At 37.3% G+C, this 24,375-nt stretch overlaps 1 protein-coding gene across 12 annotated transcripts in view; it reads left to right on the forward strand.

Moving 5' to 3' along the window:
- TUT7 (terminal uridylyl transferase 7) overlaps nucleotides 1–24,087 on the forward strand; it is a 65,201-nt gene extending 41,114 nt beyond the window's left edge. For 3 of the 12 annotated variants that reach the window (XM_031654075.1, XM_031654077.1, XM_031654076.1), the window contains exons 18-28: nucleotides 594–697; nucleotides 1,392–1,481; nucleotides 1,846–1,959; nucleotides 2,134–2,211; nucleotides 2,781–2,958; nucleotides 6,151–6,198; nucleotides 6,442–6,533; nucleotides 8,360–8,475; nucleotides 10,284–10,609; nucleotides 12,597–12,670; nucleotides 13,036–16,609. In XM_031654075.1, coding sequence (XP_031509935.1) covers nucleotides 594–697; nucleotides 1,392–1,481; nucleotides 1,846–1,959; nucleotides 2,134–2,211; nucleotides 2,781–2,958; nucleotides 6,151–6,198; nucleotides 6,442–6,533; nucleotides 8,360–8,475; nucleotides 10,284–10,609; nucleotides 12,597–12,670; nucleotides 13,036–13,197 — 1,382 coding nt within the window. In that variant the 3' untranslated portion in view covers nucleotides 13,198–16,609. Of the gene's footprint in view, nucleotides 1–593; nucleotides 698–1,391; nucleotides 1,482–1,845; nucleotides 1,960–2,133; nucleotides 2,212–2,780; nucleotides 2,959–6,150; nucleotides 6,199–6,441; nucleotides 6,534–6,797; nucleotides 8,313–8,359; nucleotides 8,476–10,077; nucleotides 10,167–10,283; nucleotides 10,610–12,457; nucleotides 16,610–23,074 lie in introns of those variants that run through there. The other 9 variants (XM_031654084.1, XM_009189052.4, XM_031654080.1 and 6 more) reach the window with 7 other exon arrangements.
- The last annotated feature ends 288 nt before the right edge of the window (nucleotides 24,088–24,375 follow it).

The raw sequence follows: 24,375 nt of genomic DNA on the forward strand, positions 1-24,375 counted from the left end.
CTCCTATGCCTCATATTCCATTCCCTCATGTTCATTCTGTAACCTATACAATTCTCTGGAACTTCCCTGAACATACCATTCTATTTCAGGCATCTACGCTTTTTGTGTACAGTTTGCCTTGCCTGGTAAATTCCCTCAACTGCCACGATTTTTGCTGGTTTTTCTCTCTTTTTCAAAGCTTAGCTCAGGCAGTTTCCTCTCTCCTATTGAAATTAATTCCTATTAACTTCATAACTTCTAGCTTTAAGGTGAGTAACTTGTTTGGAGGATGATTGTCCCTTAGGCTTTTCTCCAAATTAGATCTAGTCACATGGAGAGAATGTACACATGTGTGTACATACAATCCAGTAAGTTCCCAGAGGGGAGTGACTGAGTCTTGTAGTTCTAGTATCAATGTGTTTAATAAATGTAAACTTTGCCAGACTAATCTTCCCAGATGTTTGTTAATAACGGAATTCTTTGATGAGTCCTAATGAATGCAATGAAACAGGCCAAAGTTAGGTTTACACCATTTAATATTGAAACATTAACGTAAGAGTGACTTATATCTCCAGCTGCTGTATTTAATGATAACATTTTATTTCCCAACTTAGGTCTGAGAAACATCTTACCTATTACAACAGCAAAGGTGCCAATTGTGAAGTTCTTCCATTTGAGAAGTGGTCTGGAAGTAGATATCAGTTTGTATAACACATTGGTAAGGTTTTTTTCAGGCTTTTTGTTTAGAGAGATAAAGGGAACAAATGTCTCACCTTGCAGAAACCTCAAGTTAAAGAAGACATTCATTTCATCTTAGTCAATCTTTCAAGAGTTGTTATGCTTACTTGCTGTGAACCTGGCAGTGTTCTGAGGCTGAGAATTCAAAGATAATTCAGATATGTTTCAGGGATTTATAGGACCTCTCTGACCCTTTGGGGGTGTTTTTGCAGAGAGATCTTATGTCTACTGAAAGGGAACTGATTGTTTATTTCGCCAGCCCTTATTTTCTAGATGTTCAGACCAAGGACCTACAAAAGCCATGAGGTCAGATGTTACTTATAATTCTTTATTATTGTCTAGTAAGTTAATGAAGATTGTCTTTAGGGAAAAAAAAAAAAAAGTTAATTTCAGTTGAAATGCCTTCTTCCTAAAATGAATCACACTGTAAACCTATTTAGAATATTCCAGCTTAAAATCTTTTCATCTAGGTTCGCCTGGTGGCTCATGCTTGTAATCCCAGCACTTTGGGAGGCTGATGGGGGAGGATCACTTGAGCCCAGGAGTTCATGACCAGCCTGGGCAACATAGTGAGATCACATCTCCATTATTTAAAACAACTACCACCAAAAAAAACCCCAAAAAAACCCTTTACACTTCATTGTTAGTCTTATAGTGTTATTTCCTTTTAACAGGCCCTTCATAACACAAGGCTTTTATCTGCTTATTCCGCCATTGATCCCAGAGTGAAGTATTTGTGCTATACCATGAAAGTATTTACAAAGGTGAGTATGCTTCCTATTGTGACTTATCAGGAAATTTCATTGCATCTTTAAACACTGTTGAAAACATAAATCTATTTTTTAATGAACTATAGTCATGTGAAATGCATCATAAAGCTATTTGGGAGACCCTATGAAGAAAGCTAAAATTTTGTTCTGAATTTTATACAATGACCTGAACTGGCGTGTAGCCAACTGTCCACTGCTTTGCTGGGTTGGGTTGGTTTTGCCTTTGAAAATGTGATTTTTATGTTAGTCCTCAACATACGCACTTTACTTTTAGTGATAATAGAATGGATGCAAAGTTAGCAGAAAACAGACCTTTCCTTTGTTCTTTGTTTTCCTTTTTTGTTTTCCTTCTATCTAGATGTGTGATATTGGTGATGCATCTAGAGGCAGCTTATCATCATATGCATATACTCTTATGGTGCTATATTTTCTCCAGCAGAGGAATCCACCAGTCATTCCTGTCCTTCAAGAGGTATTAATGAATGAAATTGTATTTCTTCTCTGGAAAACTGGGTGATCTCTGAGCCTTTCTCCTCCTCGAAAATTCTGTGGTTCTGTAGTTAATTTTTTACCTATTTTCCTAGAAGTTTTTGTATCAATGCATTAAGTTTGTAATCCATACTAATAGTTTAAAAATTAATTTCAGATATACAAAGGTGAAAAGAAACCTGAAATATTTGTTGATGGCTGGAATATTTATTTTTTTGATCAAATAGATGAACTGGTACGTATTTTAAGAGTAAAGATTTTCCTATATCCTTGACTAAAAATTAGCTATACTACAGTGTAGATGGCCAACAACTATTTTATTGCTTGTTGTATTTATTTATCTTATGATAGTAAAAAAAAATAGTGTTTACAGATGTTTTCTTTGATGTGAAAATATTTTTACTAAGCCAAGTGAATTTCTAGGGACTATATCTAGTATTTCTTTAATGCCTAATAATTCCAAGTGGTTAAGTAACTTTATTCCAAGTGAATGAATATTTGTTCTGTGGTTTTTGTACCCAGAGTTTAGAAAGACTTTCACTGAACTAAAGAGATCTAATAACCTACGTATCACCAAGGCTCTTAGAATCTATTTCTGGATCCTCCGACTAACGTGTTCTGAGACTTGACACTGAAAACTCTGAGCGCTTCTATCTCCAAGTCGTAGAGTAAAGATTAAAAGTTGTATAATTGAGCTCTAGTTAATTAGAAATAAATCCAAATTTACTCCCTAAGATACAAATGAATGTTGATATTAACACTTCACTAAAGACCATGGTATCCCTTGTTCCCTTCTATTTCTAGCCTGCCTATTGGCCAGAATGTGGAAAAAATACCGAATCTGTTGGGCAGTTATGGTTGGGCCTTCTTCGTTTCTACACGGAGGAATTTGATTTTAAAGAACATGTTATTAGCATCAGGAGAAAAAGTCTGCTTACAACTTTTAAGAAACAGTGGACCTCAAAATACATTGTTATTGAAGGTACAAATACAAGTAAACTTGAAGTTGAATAGACTATAGAGCTTGAACTATAAGGACATTGTTCTTCCTCCTTGCAGAGCTCTTCCAGCTGCTTGGGGTGTGCAGTGCCCCAGTCTCATTGTCCATACCCGGCCAACTTGTCTCTTTCCAGCCTAAAGATTTGTTTTTAAATGACTGAAGCCATTTCACCGTGACAAATTTTTTACTATTGTTGGACACATACTGAAGAATAAGGCATCAGTAGTGATAAGGCAGCTTCAAGAAAGTGGGACTTTTACAACCTTCCTGTTCGGGGGTTTGAAGAGTGCCACTAAGTGAATTTTCAAGATCTTCATTCGCTATTGATGGAGTTCACCTATAAGTAATTGTACATAAATTTTGACATTTATTTTGACCATATGGAAGCCTTTTCTTTTTCTATTTTTTTATTTTTTGAGATGGAATTTCGCTCTTGTTGCCCAGGCTGGAGTGCAGTAGCGCTATCTCAGCTCACTGCAACCTCCGCCTCCCAGGTTCAAGCAATTCTCCTGCCTCAGCCACCTGAGTAGTTGGGATTACAAGCACCTGCCACCACAACCAGCTAAATTGTTGTACTTCTAGTAGAGACGGGGTTTCACCATGTTGGCCAGGCTGGTCTCGAACTCCTGACCTCAGGTGATCACCCACCTCCGCCTCCCCAAGTGCTAGGATTACAGGCGTGAGCCACTGCGCCTGGCCACCTTTTCTTTTTCTGTTAAAGGTAGTGATCTATTGGAGCCGTTGATGCTAATAGTTGATTGTTTATTTCCAATTTGTGGGATTCTTATTTTGAGACAAAATGGAATTTAAATGCCTTAGTTGAGAAATGACCTAAGAAATATTTTTTTTTAATTTTAATGAGATTTTTAAATTTTTAAATATATTTGTATCACATAAATAATATGGACTATTCTAAGTTGTGGTTTTATTATTATTTCTGCATATGGGCAGTATTAAAATACAATGAACTTTTGTAAAATGAAATTCAGATCACCATGGGTTACAAATACAGTTTTGATTTTTTAAAATCTCATGTGTCAAACACATAGAACTTTTGACTTACTCCTTTTCGTTATCACTGCAGTTCTTATCATCTGTCACTTATTAAGGTATTCCTTTTTTTTTTCTTAAGACAGTTTCGCTCTGTCTTCCAGGCTGGAGTACAATGGCACGGTCTTGGCTCATTGCAACCTCTACCTCCCCAGTTCAAGTGATTCTCGTGCCTCAGCCTCCCGAGTAGCTGGGATTACAGGCATGCGCCACCACGCCTGGCTGATTTTTTTGTATTTTTAGTAGAGACGGGGTTTCACCATGTTGCCTAGGCTAGTTTCAAACTCCTGACCTCAGGTGATCTGCCCAGTTCCGCCTCCCAACGTGCTGGGATTACACGTGTGAGCCACTGCACCCAGCCTATTAATGTATTCTTTTTTAAGTTTTGAAGGTTATTATCTTTTGCCTCTAATTTTTACATTACTTTCAGACAAGCTGTTAGTAATAGGCTAAACTAAAAAGAAGACTTTATTCATAATCATATAACCAGCTATTTTAGAATTAAGGCATTTCAGTGGTGATAGTAGTCATTTGCTTTTGTTTTTGTGGGGGACGGAGTCTCACTGTGTCGCCCAGGCTGGAGTGTAATGGCAGGATCTCAGGTCACTGCACCCTTCGCCTCCTGGGTTCACATTCCTGGGTTCTCCTGTCATCAGCCTCCAGAGTAGCTGGGACTACAGGCGTACGCCACCACGCCTGGCTAATTTTTGTATTTTTAGCAGAGACAGTGTTTCACCATGTTGGCCAGGCTGGTCTCGAACTCTTGACCTCAGGTGATTAGCCCACCTCAGCCTCCCAAAGTGCTGGGATTACAGGCGTGAGCCACAGCACCCAACGAGTAGTAGTTTCTTTAACTGCACAGTAGCTAATATTGTAGTATCTCCACTACACCAAGCAAATAACCAAAGATACACATGCACATATAAAAATCACTTGAAGAAAGAATGACCAAACTGATGAAGGTAACCTTCTCCTAGCAGTGATTATTGCAGGGTTAAGCTGAAGGAAGGGTCCTATACTTCGATAAACTTAGGCTCAATCTCAATATGGTACACCTGTTACTGTTCACTAGCAGCGTAACTGGCTAGTGGAAGATGCCTCTTTTTACTTCTCTTGTGTATACTATATCCATGCAGTCCTTCATTTTCTCAGTAAGAGGATTCCCGAAAAAAGGTCATCACTTTTTTCTCTTTGCCTTCTTGAATATTGTTTTAGGGATGTAAAAAATAGAAGTTAGAGATCTACACATAATGTCTAAATTATGAATCATTATGGGTGTATATTATTTTAGATCACTTATAAAACAGTATTTGGGTTTAGAAATAGTGCTTTTAACCCCATTTATTTCATGAGACAGTTTATTCAGACCTCTCATACATCTTTGACATTAGCTTCATCATTCCTACCATTTCCTAGGTTATTTAACAAACAATATTCCAAAACACATCATATATACAGCTATGTAAGATGTTTGAGATGCAGACGGAGATGCAGACATATAAGATCAAATGAGAGTCTATATTAAGCTTTTACTGGAAATTGTATCCCAAGATCCAGGTAGCCAATGGCATGCCACTGGGACAGATGTATATTTCTGTGTGTTTTATCTTATAAGTGTGTTTTGTAATCTCCATGATGAATTATTTTCTAAAGTGATCTTTAAGAAACTTGTTACATAGTGGGAACATTTAGTGCTAAAATGTTTTAAATGTATTTATAACTTCTATATACATCCAAAACTAGTGTCATTAAGTAATATCAGGCTAATGTGTCTTCTGCAAACAGTATTTTGTTCAAAAATAGGCAGCCAGTCGTAACATAAAGAGCTTTATAATGATTTAAATGTAAAGCAGTACCCTCTATTCTGATGAACACTGTAGTGGAAAAACTTGCCTTATGTTTAGGAATAAGTATTGCTTCGCTTTATTATAACTTTTAAGCTCATTTAACAGGTGTCATTTAAAACTTTTTTTTGCACTTCTTTTCTATGATGTGAATTTAAAACTTATTAATGATAAGCAAAGTAGATGATATCCTTGTCTTGTTTTATGAACTTGACTTATTGCATGAATGGTGGCATTTTCTATTTGATTACCTTATTTGCTCTTAAATTTTTTTGCCTAGATCCCTTTGATTTGAATCATAATCTTGGAGCTGGATTATCAAGGAAAAGTAAGTTACTTCATTTGTCATTTTATTTTTTATTTTACTTATTTATTTACTTTTATAATAGAGACAGGGTCTTGCTTTTGTTGCCCAGGCTGGTCTCAAACTCCTGGGCTCAAGCTATCCTCCTACCCCAGCCTCCCAGAGTGCTAGAATAACGGGCACCACCAGGCCCAGGTAGTTTGTCATTTGTAATACAATCTCTTTTCCTTTTAACCCACCTCATTGAGTTCTTACTCTTCTTTTTAGTGACAAATTTTATAATGAAGGCTTTTATCAATGGTAGAAGAGTATTTGGTATTCCTGTCAAGGGATTTCCAAAGGACTACCCCTCAAAAATGGTAAGTGTCTGTTGAAAATACCAAAAAAAAAAAAAAGGTGCCTAATATGTACACATCACTTCAGTAGTAACTTAAATATTTAGAAAGTCGGTGAGTCTAGCCAAAATAAATGACTATAGTACAGAATAATTCCCAGAGCCCCCCTTTTTCTTAAATATCCCTGGGTAAAGGCCATCAGAATAGAGAGAAATAGCAAGAATTGGAGTTTGGGTGGAAAAATTATTAATTTTGCTGCTGCTGCTTTTCCTTGTAACATGGCACCAGGGACACATGTACCAGCTCTAGAGCAACTGCGAAAACAGAAAGAAAGTAAAGCTACATTCTAACGCCTGAGGTAGCTTCCTGATAGAGAAGATGGATTTAAGGTTGTTCCATTCTTGTTTTCCTCTTTGATACCTTTTTTTTTTTCCTGGTTATCTGTGCTAGCCTTCATAGGTGCATTGCTGTTCCGCCAGCGTTTGGCTGGATGCCAGCCTTGGCCAAGCCCAGTTTGTACATATCTAGAATCTAGATTTTCCAATCTGCTTGCAAAAAGTAGTAAATCTTCTGCTGGGACTAGGGGGATAACAGTGCTTCCTGTAGCAGACAGGTATCTCTTCTCATATAACTTGATACTCGAGTTTTTAAGGAACCACATCTATTGAAAACAAAGCAGAATTGTGTCAAGAAAATAACTTCAGTGAGAGAAAAATGGCTAGGGACTAGATGGTCTTGTTAAGAATAATGTTATGTTTTTCTGCATTAATTTCCTTATAAAGACTTTTTAATGTTATTTTTAATTGACATATAATTTAGGGAGCACAACGTGATGATTTGATACATGTATATGGAATGATGAATTCAAGTTAATTAACACATATATATCACCTCACCATTTTTTGTGGGGAGACATTTGAGATTTACTCTTAATTATCTTGAAATATGCACTGTTATTGACTATAGTCACCCTGCTGTGCAACAGATCTCAAAACTTATTCCTTCTGTGTATCTGAAACTTTGTACCCTTTGACCAACAACCCCCTATTCCCTCTCTCCTCCCAGGGAAGACATTTAAAATTTAGCATAAGTGTTTTGTTTTATAGGCACATTCAGTGTTTGATTACATCTGTACATCTGGTTTTTGCTAGATATTGATGTGGCTTCTACACCAGTGCTTCTGAAACTTGTTAGAACAAATCACCTGAGGATTTTGTTAAAGTGCAGATTCTGATTCAGCAAGTCTAAGATCAGGCTCAAGACTGCTTTTCCAGCGAGCTCCCTGGGGATGCTCATGTTGCTGGCCTCCACCTTCATTTTAGTACAAAGAGGCTACAGGCTAGACCATTATCTTTCCTTTGTTCTGTTATTTTTCCTTCGGTAGCCACAACTAAGCGAAGTAGCAACACATAGTTTTTTTTTTTTTTCTTTTCTTCAATATGATCTGTGTAATGCAAATCATGTTTCTCAATTCTTTAGGTTTAAAGCCTTTTCATGTGATAAGGAGACAAAGCCTTTGTACCTGGCCTCAACTCCCTCCCACATCCTGGGAAAACTGACTCACAGGGATGTGTAATCCGCTTCTTTAGAAGTGTGCTTAAACCTTTAGGGTTCGGGCTCATGAGTGCTCTGCATGACTAAAAGAAATAAACAAAAATGGATTTAGTTAAAACTATCCTGAGTTAGACCTTGATGGTTTTAGATTTTGTTTGGAATTAAGCAGTATAAATAATATTTATTAAAAGTAATGTTATATCAACATTGAATTGTAAGATGACTGTTTAATATCAAGTTTTGTGTTCCAATCTCACATGAATAGTTCAGACTTTTATATATTTATGTTCTTCTAGGAATACTTTTTTGATCCAGATGTGTTAACTGAAGGAGAGCTGGCCCCAAATGATAGATGTTGTCGAATTTGTGGGAAAATCGGACACTTTATGAAAGACTGTCCTATGAGGAGAAAGTAAGTAAATGTTCAGAAGGGGTGGTTGTGTTTTTATTTTCTTAATGTCCCAATTTTTAAATGAGGTACTATTATAACAAAGAAAATACACTTGTGTGAAATCCAGCAGTTTTCAGATACATTTACGTTTTTTATTTTATTTTTTAATGAAATGAAGTGATTTAAAACGTGACTTTAGGCCAGGTGCAGTGGTTCACGCCTGTAATCCCAGCGCTTTGGGAGGCTGAGGCGAGTGGATCACCTGAGGTCAGGAGTTTAAGACCAGCCTGACCAACATGGTCACCTATCTCTACTAAAAATTAGCCAGGCATGGTGGTGGGTGCCTGTAATCCCAGCTACTCGGGAGGCTGAGGCTGGAGAATCGCTTGAACCCCAGGAGGCGGAGATTGCAGTAAGCCGAGATCACACCATTGTACTCCAGCCTGGGCAACAGAGCAAGATTCTGTCTCAAAAAAAAAGCCAGGTGTAGTAGCTCACACCTGTAATCCCAGCACTTTGGGAGGCCAAGGTGGGCGGATCACTTGAGGCTAGGAGTTCAAGACCAGCCTTGCCAACATGGTGAAAAGAGGAAACAAAAATTCTTCCTTTTTACAGTAGTGAGAAGTTCAGAATCATTTCAGTCAGTGAACAGTCAAGGGAGCTCCTTCAGGAGCTCAGTGACGTTTCTAATGTACAGTACCTGTTCAGCACGTTGGGATTTATATTCACAAACAGTTCACTGGATTTTAACACTCTTTGTTTGTATTCCACCTAACCCTTAATAATTGTTGTGAGTAGTGTCAATTTTAGGCTTAGTCACCATGCTTCTGCGGTTGGCGCTTTTGCGGGAGGGAAGAGAAACATGTTTTTGCTTTCTTGCCTGGGACACGTTGTTTTGGTGGTGTTTTTAACTGTACAGTAATGTAGTGGTAACAGTAATGGTGGTGTTAACTGTATAGTAATGGTGTTTTTAACTGTACAGTAATATAGTGGTAACAGTAATGGTGTTTTTAACTGTACAGTAATGGTGTTTTCCAACCCGTACAGCGTAGTGGTGTGCAGTAATGGTGTTTTAACCGTAGCGGTAAATGGTGTAGTGGTGTGCAGTAATGCGTTTTAATGCACAGTAATGTAGTGGTAACAGTAATGGTGTTTTTAACTGTACAGTAATGTAGTGGTAACAGTAATGGTGTTTTTAACTGTACAGTAATGTAGTGGTAACAGTAATGGTGTTTTAACTGTACAGTAATGGTGTAGTGGTGTTTTTAACTGTACAGTAATATTTTGAAACATGGTGCTCAAATTAGGTTACCATCTGGAATTTGAGAAGCCCTTTTTTTCAGTCCTTTTCTTCATTACTCAAAAATCGGTGATTATTAGGACAAGGGAGAAATGATTTTGACGTTTTGAGGATATAAATCTTATAAATCTTATAACCATTGTTCCTTTGTGAATTTAAGCCTTCACATCTAAAATTTCCAGTGCCTGGTAAAGAAAGAATGCTAATGTGCCAGAAAGGCCATTCAAGAAATCACTCCAAGTATGATTTGCCTTTCATTACATCAGTGTCAAAGTAGGCATTCAACCAAGGAGTGCCACTAATGGCAGTTGTTGGTTTTACAGCACTAGAGCGACTTTGAAAATGAAAAAGAAAAACTGCACCCTTAAACCCTGAGGGAACGTCTTAATAGAGAAGATGGATTTTCATTTAGGTTCTTGCTTTTCCTTTTAAACTTTCTATTCCTGGTTATCTCTTAAATCTAGAATTGCCTTAATATTTTGTTAGGCTTCTGTTTAGATTTTTGCTACTAATACGATGTCTTCTACAGAGTGAGACGGCGGCGAGATCAGGAAGATGCCCTGAACCAAAGATACCCTGAGAACAAGGAAAAAAGAAGCAAAGAGGACAAAGAAATTCACAACAAATACACAGAAAGGGAGGTGTCAACAAAAGAAGATAAGCCCATACAGTGCACACCTCAGAAAGCCAAGCCAGTGCGGGCAGCTGCTGACCTGGGGAGGGAGAAGATCCTCAGACCACCAGTGGAAAAATGGAAGAGACAGGATGACAAAGACTTAAGAGAAAAGCGTTGTTTTATTTGTGGAAGAGAAGGGCACATTAAAAAGGAATGCCCACAGTTTAAAGGCTCTTCAGGTATGGACACCTATCACACCTTGATGTTTGCTCTAACATCTCAAGGGAAATCTCCCTTTTAGAGCTCTTTACTATTTTAGTTATCTTTCTTTATCAATATATTTACTCAAAAAAGATCTTGTTTTCAAGAAAGTAAAATCCCTTCCCCCTCCTTTAATGTTGATCCTCCATATATCTTATTCCTGGCTTTATTTAGAGTCTTATGAGAGTCATTTGGTGAACTTTTCTAAGATTATCAGTGAGGTGAAAGTGTAGCCATCCCTGGTACCTGCAAATGTAGCCTCAGTGACCAGAAAAGAAGCTGCAACTTGAGCTTTGCTACTTGGTATATGTACTTGTGAAATCAAATCACAGGGGTGGCGGTAGCTAGAGTTATCTCAAGACACCATGCTCTGTGCACAGGTGAGCCACACACAGGCACATGCGTAGAAAAGGGAACAGAAAGAAATAGGCTGCATAGTTAGCAGTGGGTATATCTGCAGAGGGGAATTATGGAAGATTTCTTTCTGTAGATTTTGTCATTTTGATTTTCTACAAGTGAGCATGATTATTCTTATGATGAAGAAAATATCTATTAGCCATCATTAGTACAACACCATCCCCAAATCTGGCCGCTTTGAGTTGTTAAATACAAATTGGCCATTTTTGCTAAATGGGTGAAATGTCTATTGTGGGCACCTTTTAAGCAGACTACTAACTATAAGGGTACCTTGTGTGTGTATAATAAGTAATGATTTACAAAACAATTTACCTTCTCACTTCTCAGAACTGTGCAAGTGATGAAATTTGATGAGCATAGAAAAGAAATCTTGGGAAGTAATTTTTTTCTAGTTAAGTAGTCAATCCTGTCGCTATCCTCAGTTGTATATATATGTTTGTGGACAGCATAAAATGTCAGCTGCTTTACAGTTTCCTTAAAATACTCCATGTGTATAGTTCTTGGAACAAGAATACCTCTCTTCTATTTTATTTTATCATATTCAGCAATATAGTGTATCTTTTTTTGAGACAGGAGATTTTTAGATTATACCCATTCTTTTTTAAAGGAGCTTTATATGAAAAGAAAAATATTTAACATTTTTTATCTATTATTTTTAGAGTAGGGTTTAAATGTTTATGAAAGATACAGCTTTAGCTGCTCACATGGGACATATACCAGAATAAAGTGATTTTCTTGTGTTGTTTTAAGAGGAAAATGTATGTAAAAGAAATTACAATAATAGTTGCTAACGTTCATTGAGCATTCATGATGAGTTAGGCACTATTTTAAGTACTTTACATGGATAATTTCATTTAATTTTTACAACAGCTTCATTAAATGCGTTAATATCTGCAGTTTTATGGGTAAGGAAACTGTAAATAGTATAGATAAGTTTTAAATAGTATTCCCAGAATTATTCCCAAAATGACTGGAAGCCTGTCTTGATTACTCATGACTGAAACATTATTACAGTCTTCCTCTTTGGTACAACAAAGTGGAGAATTTGCCCCAGCTTTGATGAATTTCTTTTTTCTCGCTAGCAGCAAGTTTTAAGTTGTTTACTAAGGAAGCTCTCACAACAGTTAGAACAGTGATTTTGGCAGCCTATGGGGGACAGCAGCAACTCAAAAAGAGGGGGGAATCTGGGTGGCAGGGGGATTATCAAGCATAAGGAAGAGCACTTATCTGGAAATGTGGTCCCTTTCGAATGCAGTCTTGACACATTAAAGTTAGTAGTCATATTTTAAACGTGAAATGACAGTGGAGGCATGGAGATAGATATAGGGAATTTCCCTTGGTGGCAGTTAAGAAATAATTAGTTGCTTCTTCCTGTCTAAAACTTATGCTGCTCTCTCTTGTTTCTTCAGATATATTGCTCCTTTGTCCATACAATATACTGAGTGGAGCTTCTGTCACACCAACAGACAGTCTCTCTGTGAAAATTTGAAAACAGGGCTACAGCTTTCAATTTAAAGTAGGGACAAAAAGTGCTAATTTCTTTTTTAGGAATGTCTAAATCAGATTGTATGTTTGGATCCCCCTCACCTGTACCATTGAAACCAACTGGTCCATTTGTTCAGGTAAACCTAGCTCAAACCGAGAAGGAGGCGTGTCTGTCATCTGTTCACTCAGGAGATGCTCCCTGAGTGCTCTCAGCTCTGTGCCAGGTCCTTGCCGCCATGCTGGCAGCCCGGGCCCTCCTTCCTGTGGCTGACCTGCAGCACTCTTTCTGTCTGTGGGTGTGGTGCGTGGTGAGGCTTGCTGGGCACCGGATGGCAGGGCCTTGTTTCAGAATTCCTGCATATGGTCTCGCTTTTCAGTTAACTTGCAAAATTCTGCCACCCACATGCCTTATTTCAGCTCTCCTTGGATATGGTTTCGGTTTTAAGGCTGTTTCAGATGCTCTTCCTTTCAATTTTGTAAACCAGTCTATTTCATTTTTTAGGCAGTGCTTTTACATGAAGACAAAAAGAAACAAAAAACAACAATATTTTTGAGTCCCCAGTCAGGTATGTGGGTTTTAAAAAAAACAAATGTGTGTTATTTTATTTACTGCATACTTTACCACATGCCTTTTGAGATTCTTTCTCCGAATACATGCTTTTAACAGGGATTGGACATCAGAATGACTTGGGGGAGCTTTAAAACATACGGTTGCCCATCCTCTACCTTTATTTCCTAAAGCTCATTCTTCAGTGGGTAAGCATGGGCCTGTGTGTTTTGTAAATTCCAAGTGGTGTTTATACCACCCATGAGTGGCAACCAGAGTCTTCAATTATTTGTTCCAGTCCCGTGCTTTTTGTTGCTGCTGTCTTGCCTGCAGTGTTTTCTCCTCCTGGAGAGTATTTGCCACACACAAAGTAAAGAAAAAAAATAAGCTTAGCCTGAACTCCACTGTTACCTCTCAGCTACTTCATTTATTCATTCTTTCAACAAATAGTTATCCAGCCGCTCCCTCCCTTTCTAAATTCAGGACACCGGCCTCAACACTGAAGATACGGCGGTGAACAAGCAAAGCCCCTTCTCTCATTTACTCTGCATCCTTCTCAGAAGAGGGTAGACAATAAAGAGATACAGAGATAATATGTCATGTGGTGGCAAATGCTAGGAAGAAATAACAAAACAAGAAAAGGGAAAGAGAATGGTTGGCTAAGGAGGCAGCCTCTCTGGTAAAGTAACATTTAAGCAAAGAATCAAATGAAACAGAGGGGCCAGTCCGGGGAACTTGGTGTTAGACTGGTAAACTCAGAGATGGAAACGGGTGTTGTCCTACAGCATCACTGAGGCAGTGTGGCAGGAGTGGAACAGGATTGGAAACTTGAGACAGAGAAGAAATTTGAAAAAAAAAAAAAAAAAAAACAGAGTGGAGCAGGCAGGAGGCTGAGTGAGTGGTGGAGGTGGAGGTGAAGTCAGAGGGTGGGTAGATCTGGATTATGAAGCGCCTTCAGCAGTGGTAGTGACTGTTTTTGTTGGGTTTTTTCCCCCTTTAAGTGAAATGAGAGAGTATTTTAGGGTTTTGAGCCAAGGAGTGATATTATCTGAATCCTGTTTTAAAAAGCTCATTATGGCTGCTGTGTGGAGACAGGGTAGCTACTTAGAAACCAACCCACCTCAGCCTCCCCATTTATAGAGATGGGGTCTCACTATGTTGCCCAGACTGGTCTTGAACTCCTGGCCTCATGCGATCCTCCCACCTTGGCCTCCCAAAATACTAAAATGATAGATATGAGCCACCACATCTGGCCATAAGCTTCAGCCTTGAGCAGACACTTTCTAAACACTTTATTTAGGGAAAAAGAAAAAAAAAAACACAAATTCTTGCGTAGCCACGGTGTTCATTTTGCTGAGAATAATGTAGCATAGTGTTTACAATTACATGGGTGTAATTTCTAGCTTTGTGATTCTGAGAGACTGCCTTATTCTCCATATGCCTCAGTTTCCTCATGTGTAAAAAGGGGGTAATAATAATACCTGACAGGGATGTTGAGAAATCCATGTAAAAGTACTTAGAACAGCGCCTGCATGTAGTGAGAGCGGAGAAAAGGTTCGTAGTGGTGATTGCATTGATGTTATTATTCCTTCAGGGTACCACCAAGTCTTCCAGTGCCAGCATTGCTCAATTGAGAGAGAAATATAGATGCTGGGCATATACCTAGAAATGACATTGACAATAAGTTATGATTTCTGTAATTATCTTCTGAGTAAAAAACTTACATATTTATAAATCTTTTGAGCAACTGGAAAAAAAGTATTAACTTAAATTTACTACAGGAAAAATGTATTGCAATAATTATGTTACTTATACCAGAAAAAATTATGTTACTTTATACCAGACAAAAGAAAGCATTTATAGGTGGTTAAAATCTATCCTATCCAATAAATTGGACTCTTCCAAGTAAGTATATGACAGATGATATAACTGTCTAGTTTATCTGTGATATGTGTATCCAAATTATTTATGTTGTTATAAATGTGAACTGTATCTCACCTGTAAGTAGTGTTAATTTCCCCACAGCTCTTCCTTTCCGTAGTACTAAGTATGTCTTTGGCCCACTGGTAGTTTCTCAAGAGAGCATGTTGATATGGACGGCACCCCTACTCTCAAATATGGTGTATTGACCTTAGGCAAGAGATGTGGTTTCTCTGAGCTCCAGATGTGTCATCTATAAAATTGGTGTTAACACCGTTTATCTCATAGGGTGCTAAGAAGATTAAAGTACCACCCAGAGCAGGCACTCAGTCAAGTTCTCTTTCCTCTCCCGATACCTACCCCCATCCTTTCCTCTAGGCTGCATATAGTTCTTTCCTCCCAAAGGAGATCATAGTAGATAGAAAATCCCGTGAATGTCCTTGCTCTTTGTTGTTACCTCCCTCCGCCCCATCCCCCCACACACAATGCCTTAGATATACAGTAGGTTTTATTGATTAGAGGTGAACTTATTTGGAAGGAATAAAAAGACAAAGCAGGAGAATGGTCAAGAACATGAGTTTTAGAGTGAGACACTTGAGTTTGAAATCCAGCCCAACCATTTACTAGTTATATGACCTCTGTCAAGTTATGCAACCTCTCTGTGCCTCAGTTTCCTTTTTGGTAAATTGGTGCTAACACCTCACAGGACGATTGTAAGGATTACCTTCATGTAGATAAAGCACTTAACACAGCATTGACACATCTCATCACTCAATAAATTATCACTGCCCTTTGTTACTGTGGTTAGCAAACATTTGCTGTAATTTATCTCTTCTAACTTGGAGGACAAATAAATAATGGAAATTTTTAACAAAAGTATGTAGAGATTGTGGTACCACAGTGATAAACTGATTTTTATGCTTACGTTAATTACTCTGGTTTATATATGACAGTTTATTCAGTATGAGAATCTCAGAAAACTAATGTTTTTTTCTATTCCTTAATCTTCCTACCCTTTTTTTGGTAAAGAAAGTTACCAAAAAAAAAAAAAAAAAAAAAAAAAACTACCTCTGTCTTTTTATTTATTCCATTTTAATCTCATGGCTTGGAATCTGAGAAATTGGAGTTGCTGAAAGAGATTGGTGGGTGTCTTTTTGCTCTCATGATGATGTATTCTTTTACAGCATTTATCATTGACCAGAATTTTAAAGCCTGCTTATTTTAAAAAACAAAAACCAGTGATCTTTATGAAAATAAGTTTAAAATAATAGAAATACTTTTTAAAATAGTATGGGGAGAGCTCACTGTCAGTGAATATAGATCATTCTTGTTGATATCCTTTTCTGGATATTCTGATGTATTAATATACCATTGTTTAATCATGTCTTATTAATGGACTGGCTGTTTTCACATATTTGATATATCAAGTGTCTTCACAGCTTGTGCTTGCATATTCTTTCCCACAATATTGGAAGTCCACATATTTCCTTGTACATTTTTAAAGTTGATATCTAAATCTTTCATTGTAGTTGCAAAGCATGTAATTTCTTGGGGGAGGGGGTCTGTAAATATTGACATTTTAAAATAAAACTTTTAAATCAGCCTTAAATGTATCAAATGAAGTATAAATATTATTGCTTTTTCATACCCACCATCATTTATATACAGCTCAGCTCTTCTTTTACAGGGAAAAATTACATATCATTTCCCTTTCCTCCTCAAATTCCTTTGTTGTACTTCTCTAGAATTTCATCATAAGATGATATATTTTGTTTGTTTGAACTTCTCCCTGAGATGATATACTTTTATTACACATTTTCAGATATTTTATTGAGTAGCTTATCATGCTTATCTGCAACAAAAATGACAGGGGCGACAAGCTAGACCCTGTCTATTTTCTACAAATTAAATTTTTAAGCTTTTTATTAAATCTCAAAGGATGAAAATGTTTTCTACATTGAGTTTTCACAATTAATAGAATATATAATTGATCAAAACAAATGTTACAAATTTTAATTAAAAATTACTTTTTACGTTTACTTACTGAAAATGACTTTTATTTATAAGAAAGATGAGATTTTTTCCCTATACATTCATGTATCTTTGGGTCAATATTATTCACTGCATGAATGAAGCTGTTCCTTTTCTCTCCCTAATTTTTTTGTTTTTATAGTTGATAAAAATGGAAAAACCCCAATATTCTTTATGATGGCAAATTAAAAATAATAGAAATACTTCAAGAGTTTGGGAATAGAAGATACATTGCAATAGTGCCCCTCAATTATTTTGATTCCTTCTTAATTACATGACCAAAAATCACAGTGATGTATCATCAAAAATTGTTTGTAATGATCATCCACTATCAGTGTAATTTTATGAAAGCCAAAAATTTGGATTTTAATTAGAGGCATTTACATTTACCACAGATACCAGCATTTTGTTTGCTTCTCCTCTTCTCTGGTTTTGTTTTGTTTTTTTTTTTTTGCCTCGTGGCAATACACCACAGTAAGATTTGGCTGGTTAGGAGATACGCCTTTCTTTTGTAAAGTAGGTGAATAATTGTGAAAGGGGAGTTAGAAAGGATAGGTGGAGTGATTCCTGAAAACCAGCCTAAGCCTTGACCACAAAGGCATTCACAGGCATATAATTTTTAAGAAAGAGTATATATGGAAGTTGAAGAGCTGGAAATTGACTCTCTCAAAACTATCCTTGCGGCTGGGCGCCATGGCTCACACCTGTAATCCTAGCACTTTGGGATGCCAAGGCGGGCAGATCACCTGAGGTTGGGAGTTCGAGGCCAGCCTGGCCAACATGGTGAAAGCCCATCTCTACTAAAAGTGCAAATTTAGTCAGGTGTACTGGTGTGCACCTATAATCCCACCTGCTCGGGAGGCTGAGGGCAGGAGAATCACTTGAACCCAGGAGGTGGAGGCTGCAGGGAGCCGAGATCAAGCCACATGCCCTGTCAGGTAGGCTCAGGAACCCATGGACCCTGGTTGAAAGAGCACTGTTTACATAAAACACTCTAATGAATATTCACATATTTGTCTAGTGAATATTCACAATATTCACATATTGTTATTTCATCAGGATAAATGCCCACTCATAAGAATGATAGGTTTAAAAGTATACACATTTTGACAGTGATGCCAGTATTCCCAAATTGTGATTGTTGACAATCACGGAGAGTCAATGACATTGTTTCCCATACCCCGACGTCATTGGGATAGTCTTTTTTCCTTTTACACCTGCTTGAATGCCTATTATTACCATTGAACTTTACCTTTTTTTTTTTTTTACATGATTTCATCTATCTTTCTTTATATTTATGTCTTTGTGCTTTTTTATTGGAGTATTCTTGACAGGCTCTCACTGTTGCCCAGGCTGGAGGGCAGTGGCTCAATTACAGCTGCCTACAGCCTTGAACCCTCAAGCGATCCTCCTACCTCAGTCTCCTGAGTAGCTGGGACCACACGCTAGTGACACCACACTCAGCTGATTGTTAAAATGTTTTTGTAGTGACGGAGTCTCACCATGTTGCCCAGGCTCGTCTTGAACTCTTGGGCTTAGATGATCCTCCCTCCTCAGTTTCCAGAAGTACTGGGATTACAGGCATGAGCCACTCCCCCCGGCCCAGTTTATTATTCTTTTAACCTCACTTATATGTGTTTGCCATACAGATGAATATTTGTTTTAATAGTGTGATCTAGCCAACTTTTGCATGGTTTCATATGATACCAAATCTTATAAATGTCATGTTATTCCTCTATATTATATAAAAATTCATTCATCTGTTATTTCTAGTACTTTTGTTTTTTTACATGCAAATATTTTATATTCAGGTATAGTGAACATTTTTCGGATATAGTAGATTACATGTTTAAATGCTACAGTAGTAAAACTACTAGTACTGTACTTACCAAAGGGTTTAACATTTTGGGAAAAACAGAAACGGGGCAAGTAGCAGTATAACAGTAACTAACTTACCTTCTAGAGAATTGGCATTGTTTTTCCATTTTTTTTTTTTTTTTTCTTTTAGAAGGGTCTCACTCTGTCACCCAGGTAGGAGTGCAGTGGCACAATCATAGCTCACTGCAGCCTCGAACTCCTGGGCTCAAGTGATCCTCCCACCTCAGCCTCCCAAGTAGCTCACAGGCATGAGCCACCGTGCTGTGCCTGGCTCAATCTTTTTTTTTTTTTTTTTTTTAAATAAAAGACCTGTCACTGAGGTGGTGGAAGTGCCTTGAGTACCATCACCAAGATCGTTTCGTCTGTCATGTCCCTCTCAGCCCTAGAAACATCCATTATTATGAGGTTAAGTCTCCTAGTTTCCCCCCTTTTTTTTTTTTTTGAGACAAAGTATCCCTCTGTCACCTAGGCTGGAGTGGAGTGGTGTGATCTCTGCTCACTGCAACCTGCACCTTCTAGCTTCCAGTGATTCTCCTGCCTCAGCCTCCCGAGTAGCTGGGATTATAGGTGTGAGCCACTGCGCCCAGCCCCTTCTGGTTCATTTTTTTGTACTCTTCCATAGGTATTCCTTACCATATGTTTCTCCTTGGTGAATTTTTAAATTTAAATGGCATATCATGGTATATAATAAGAATGTCCTACGAACCGGGGATGGTGACGTGGTCATGCAGTCTCAGCCACTCAGGAGGCTGAGGCAGGAGGATGGCTTGAGCCCAGGAGATCTGACACTGTAGTATGCAAAGATAGCACCTGTGAGTAGTCACTGCACTGCACTCCAGACGGGGCAACAAGCTAGACCCCATCTGTTTTAAAATTTTTATATGTTGCTGTTTTTAGATTTGGGGTTTTTTCTTTGCAGTATTCCACCCTGTGAATACAAAATATTCTATGTATTTATTACCCAGTTTTAGGTTGTATTCAATATTCTGCTGTTATAAACAGTGCTGTAGTGAACATCCTTGTAGAAGTCCCCTTGAGCATGTGCGAGAGATTCTTTAGGGTTTGGGTTTGTGTATCTACAGGTCAAATCGTTAGGTCGTAGCTTGCTTATGTGCATTTTAGTTAGATTCTATCAGATTACCCTTGTATTGGCTGAAATAATTAGAACTCACACTAGCACTGTGTGGGTCATTTCTTTATATCCTTTCAAATACTTGATTGTTTTTTTCAGAATTTTTATTTTTGCAAATATGGATGAGAACTACTTATGGTGTTGTTCTCATGTGTATTTGTATGACTGGTGATGCAAGGGGCCCTTTTACTTTTTTTTTTTTTTTTTTTTTTTTTTGAGATGGAGTTTCACTCTAGTTGCACAGGCTGGAGTGCAATGGTGCAATCTCGGCTCACCGCAACCTCTGCCTTCCGTATTCCAGCGATTCTCCTGCCTCCTGTCTCCTGAGTAGCTGGAATTACAGACACTTACCATGACACCCGGCTAATTTTCATATTTTTAGTAGAGACAGGGTTTCACCATGTTGGCCAGGCTGGCCTCGAATTCCTGACCTCAAGTGATCTGCCCACCTCAGCCTCCCAAAGTGCTGGGATTACAGGCCCTTCTTACGTATTTATTGGCCATTTGGAGTTCCTCTTCTGTGAATTGTCTGTCCAAATCATTTGCCCATTCTCCCATTAAATTATCATTTCCTTATTAATTTTTAAAGGTTCTTCATTTATTCTGAATACCACTCTTTTATTATTGCATAAATTTCAAGTGTCTACCTGCAGTATATCTTCTGTTTCAACTTTTTGTGTGTCTTGCCATCCCAAAGTTTTTAATTTTGAGATAATCAAATTATTAGTTTTCCATAATTCGTTTTCATCATCATTTGGTTCATAATTTAGGGTCATTTTTAAGAAATTCTTCTCTAACCTGAGGTCATCAAGATATCCATCTCTATTTTCTTCTAACAGCTTTAAAACTTTGTTTTTTCTATTTAGACCTTTAATCCATCCAGAGTTTATATGTGTATAGAGTAGGAGGTAGTGATCTGAGCATTTTTCCCTCTGGTGAAAAGCCTAATCTCTTTTTTTTTTTTTTTTTGAGATGCAGTCTTGCTCTGTCGCCTAGGCTGGAGTGCAATGGCATGATCTTGGCTCACTGCAACCTCCATTCCTGGGTTCAAGCAATTCTCCTGCCTCAGCCTCCTGAGTAGCTGGGACTACTGGTGCACCGCTGCCATGTCCAGCTAATTTTTTTTCGTATTTTAGTAGAGACCAGGTTTCACCGTGTTGCCCAGGCTGGTCTCGAACTACTGAGCTCAGGCAGTCTGCCCACCTTGGCCTCCCAAAGTGCTAGGATTACAGGTGTGAGCCACCGCGCCTGGCTGAAAAACCTAATCTCAATACTTTGTGCAGTTCACAATATCAAAGATGGGTGCCTATAATACAATGGTAGAAAATAAAGTACTTCGTTTCTTCCTGACTGAAATTTCTTACTGAATTCTCTGGCTGATATTTTTCGTTGTGAGTTGATTATCTAGATGTCCTGCTTTGAAAAGTATGTGTTTAGGGAATGTTTTTATTTGCGTACTTACTATGTTTGCTATGGAAAATTTAGAAAGTATTGTTAAGTAAAATGAAGAAAATAAAAACCATCTAAAATCCCTCCATTCTAGCATTAACTACTTTTTAGGTTTTGGGGATAACATTTTCCTGTCTTTTTACATTAATGTAATAATAGTTCACATTTATTAAGCATTTTCTATGTGCCAAGTACTATTCCAGTTGCTTTACATGTATTCATCTAATCTTCACAATAACTTCGAGGGGCAGGTATTATTGTCCTCATTTTACAGAGAAAGAAAATGAGGCATCAAATACATGATTGGCGGGGTGTTTTTTAGTTTTTTGAAAATACTATTTATATAGTTTTATACCTTGTTTTTTCACATTATTATCCTTCTGTATATACCTAATATTCTATTATGTGCATAGTTCCTTATATACTTGGTCATATTGTAAGTTTGGGACTTTTAAGTTCTTTGCATTGTTAAATTATAAGGTTTTTATGAATATTTCTTTAGCAGAATTTCTACCCACCTCCTCCTGATCTTCTTCCTCCTAATAATTTGGTAACCAAAAATTGATAGTTTTAATTTGCATTTCATTGATTACCCCGATACTGAATTTTTTCATATACTTATGTCATTTTTTTTCCTATTTTGTATATTACCTTTTCATTACCTAGTTGTCTATTGGTGTTCATTCTTTTATCTGTTGACTTACAAGTTCATTAAGTGTGGTAGTATGCTTAGGAAACTCTTACCCTACCCCAGGATTACCTAAATACTCACTATTTCTTATGCTCTGACTTTCTCTTAGTTACATTTAATTCTGTAGTTCACTTGGAAATGGGTAGAGAAGAAGGATATGGTGTGAGGAGGGAAACTACCTTCCTTCTTTGCCTCCAAAATTACTTATTTGACATAATACAGTTATTGAATAATTCATACTTTGCCCCATTGGTTTGAAATGCAAACTTCATTATGTATTACTTTGTTACATATAATCACCAAGAATTTCTCAGGTTTCTTAAGTTTTTTCATTGATCTATTTGTTCAGACTCCAGAACAAAATTTAGTAACTATTCTGTGGTATTGGTTTTAATCAGTAATCCGCATTCATGTCCTCCACCTGCAAATATAAATTTCCTTTTTTCCTTTTATATCGATGAGTTATTGCTACAATGATTACCATCCACAGCTTTGTATCTGCAGAGTAATGATCTAAGATAATTATTTCTGGCCAGATAATTCTTTGCAATCTATTGTGTTTGGTTGCAAATGAAGATACTGAATTATACAAGGCAGAACCTTAGGTTTGTCTGGTGCTCTGTACCAGCGTGGAAATAGTGAATATGTAAATGTATTAAAATGAGATCACTCTAGGAACCTGTCTGCATTCAGAAAGAATTTTGACTAAGCTTATATTTAATCGATCATCTGCATATATACTTTTTAATATCTAGTCTTATTACTTGATTCTAAACAAGTGACCAATTCTAGTATGAAGCTTTTGTGACTAATTAATAAGTAATTTTACGGCTTTTGTCATAAAGTGAGGCTTGTTTCATTTATATTGGGTTTTGTTTCTTCCCCTCCTCTAGGTAGCCTTTCCAGTAAATATATGACTCAGGGAAAAGCCTCAGCGAAGAGGACCCAGCAGGAATCATGAGGGAAGGAAAATGCAGCACTCTAAATGGCCACTCAGGCGTTCCTATTGACTCGGAAAATTAGGTTCATTTCACAGGACACAGCAGCGTAGATCAGGCTTCAACTTAACATTTAAGGGAAATGTCAGATTTTTTTTTAATTTAATGAAATTGTTAATGAGGAAGAATTTTTAATATAGTCTTATCCACCACACATCCCCTTAGATTTAAGGATTTTAATAGAAAGCCATGATGTATGTATTTAAGCCAGGTTAAAAGAAAAAATGTAACTATGGACCGGTATTCAATGAATACAGTTTCATGGTTTTTAATTCTTTCAAAGCACATTAAAAATGGTGTGCTGATAAACCCCAAGTAAATTAACCCTTTTTCCGTATAAATCCATTTTTTGTTTTGAAGAGGGGAAATTATATTTATTGTTGTTTACTGAATCCTTGTGTGAAAGCATATCAAATATGTATGAACTGCTACTGCTGTACTTCCAATTTACAGACATCATTTTATTGCTATTTGTAGACGCGATAACATGAACATGAGTACCTATTTATGTGGGCCTTCAGTGGATGAGAAGTGCCACTCAGGTCTCTGGGGTCTCCCTCTCTAATTTTAAGTAAATTGACATATAACTACTATGCTTATCAAAATGAAGTAAGGAAAACAAGTAGTCCTGTTTGCCACTAAAAACATTTTCAAAGGAAAAATAAAATGAAAGTACTTTTTACTTTTTATGATACTCAGAAATTAGGATGAAGAACTTTTAAAAATTCCTGAAGATCAAAGAGGTTATCTCTGCCAGTCACAAGTGTGGTTGGTGTCATTCTGGGTCTGACTGGAGCCCTCCCGGACTGTTTCTTTAATTTCAAAAGCCCTGCAGACATAGTACCTGGTCAGAACTATGCCTCGGTTTATTTATCATTTTGAAATAAAATCAAAATTTCAACCTGTAATTTTATCTACATTATTTTCTAGTGAAAGATTCCTAAATTTCCTGGAAAAAAAAAAAAAAAAAAAAAAAGATGAAGGAATGAGGACATTGGGAATGATAGTAAGAGGAGTTTAACGAAAGAGAAGAAAGGACAAATACACTCCTCTAAAATAGCATACACAGAGTTCCCTTTGACTTGTACCCTTGCAGTCATTGGTGTGTGTTAACATCCAGTGTGTTCCAGGCTCTGGGAACATATAAATTTGTTATTATAAAAGGCACAGATGGGGGTGAGGGGGCGGGGAATTTG

Source organism: Papio anubis, chromosome 13 (assembly GCF_008728515.1).
Source record: "Papio anubis isolate 15944 chromosome 13, Panubis1.0, whole genome shotgun sequence".
In the NCBI taxonomy this organism is placed as follows: domain Eukaryota; kingdom Metazoa; phylum Chordata; class Mammalia; order Primates; family Cercopithecidae; genus Papio; species Papio anubis.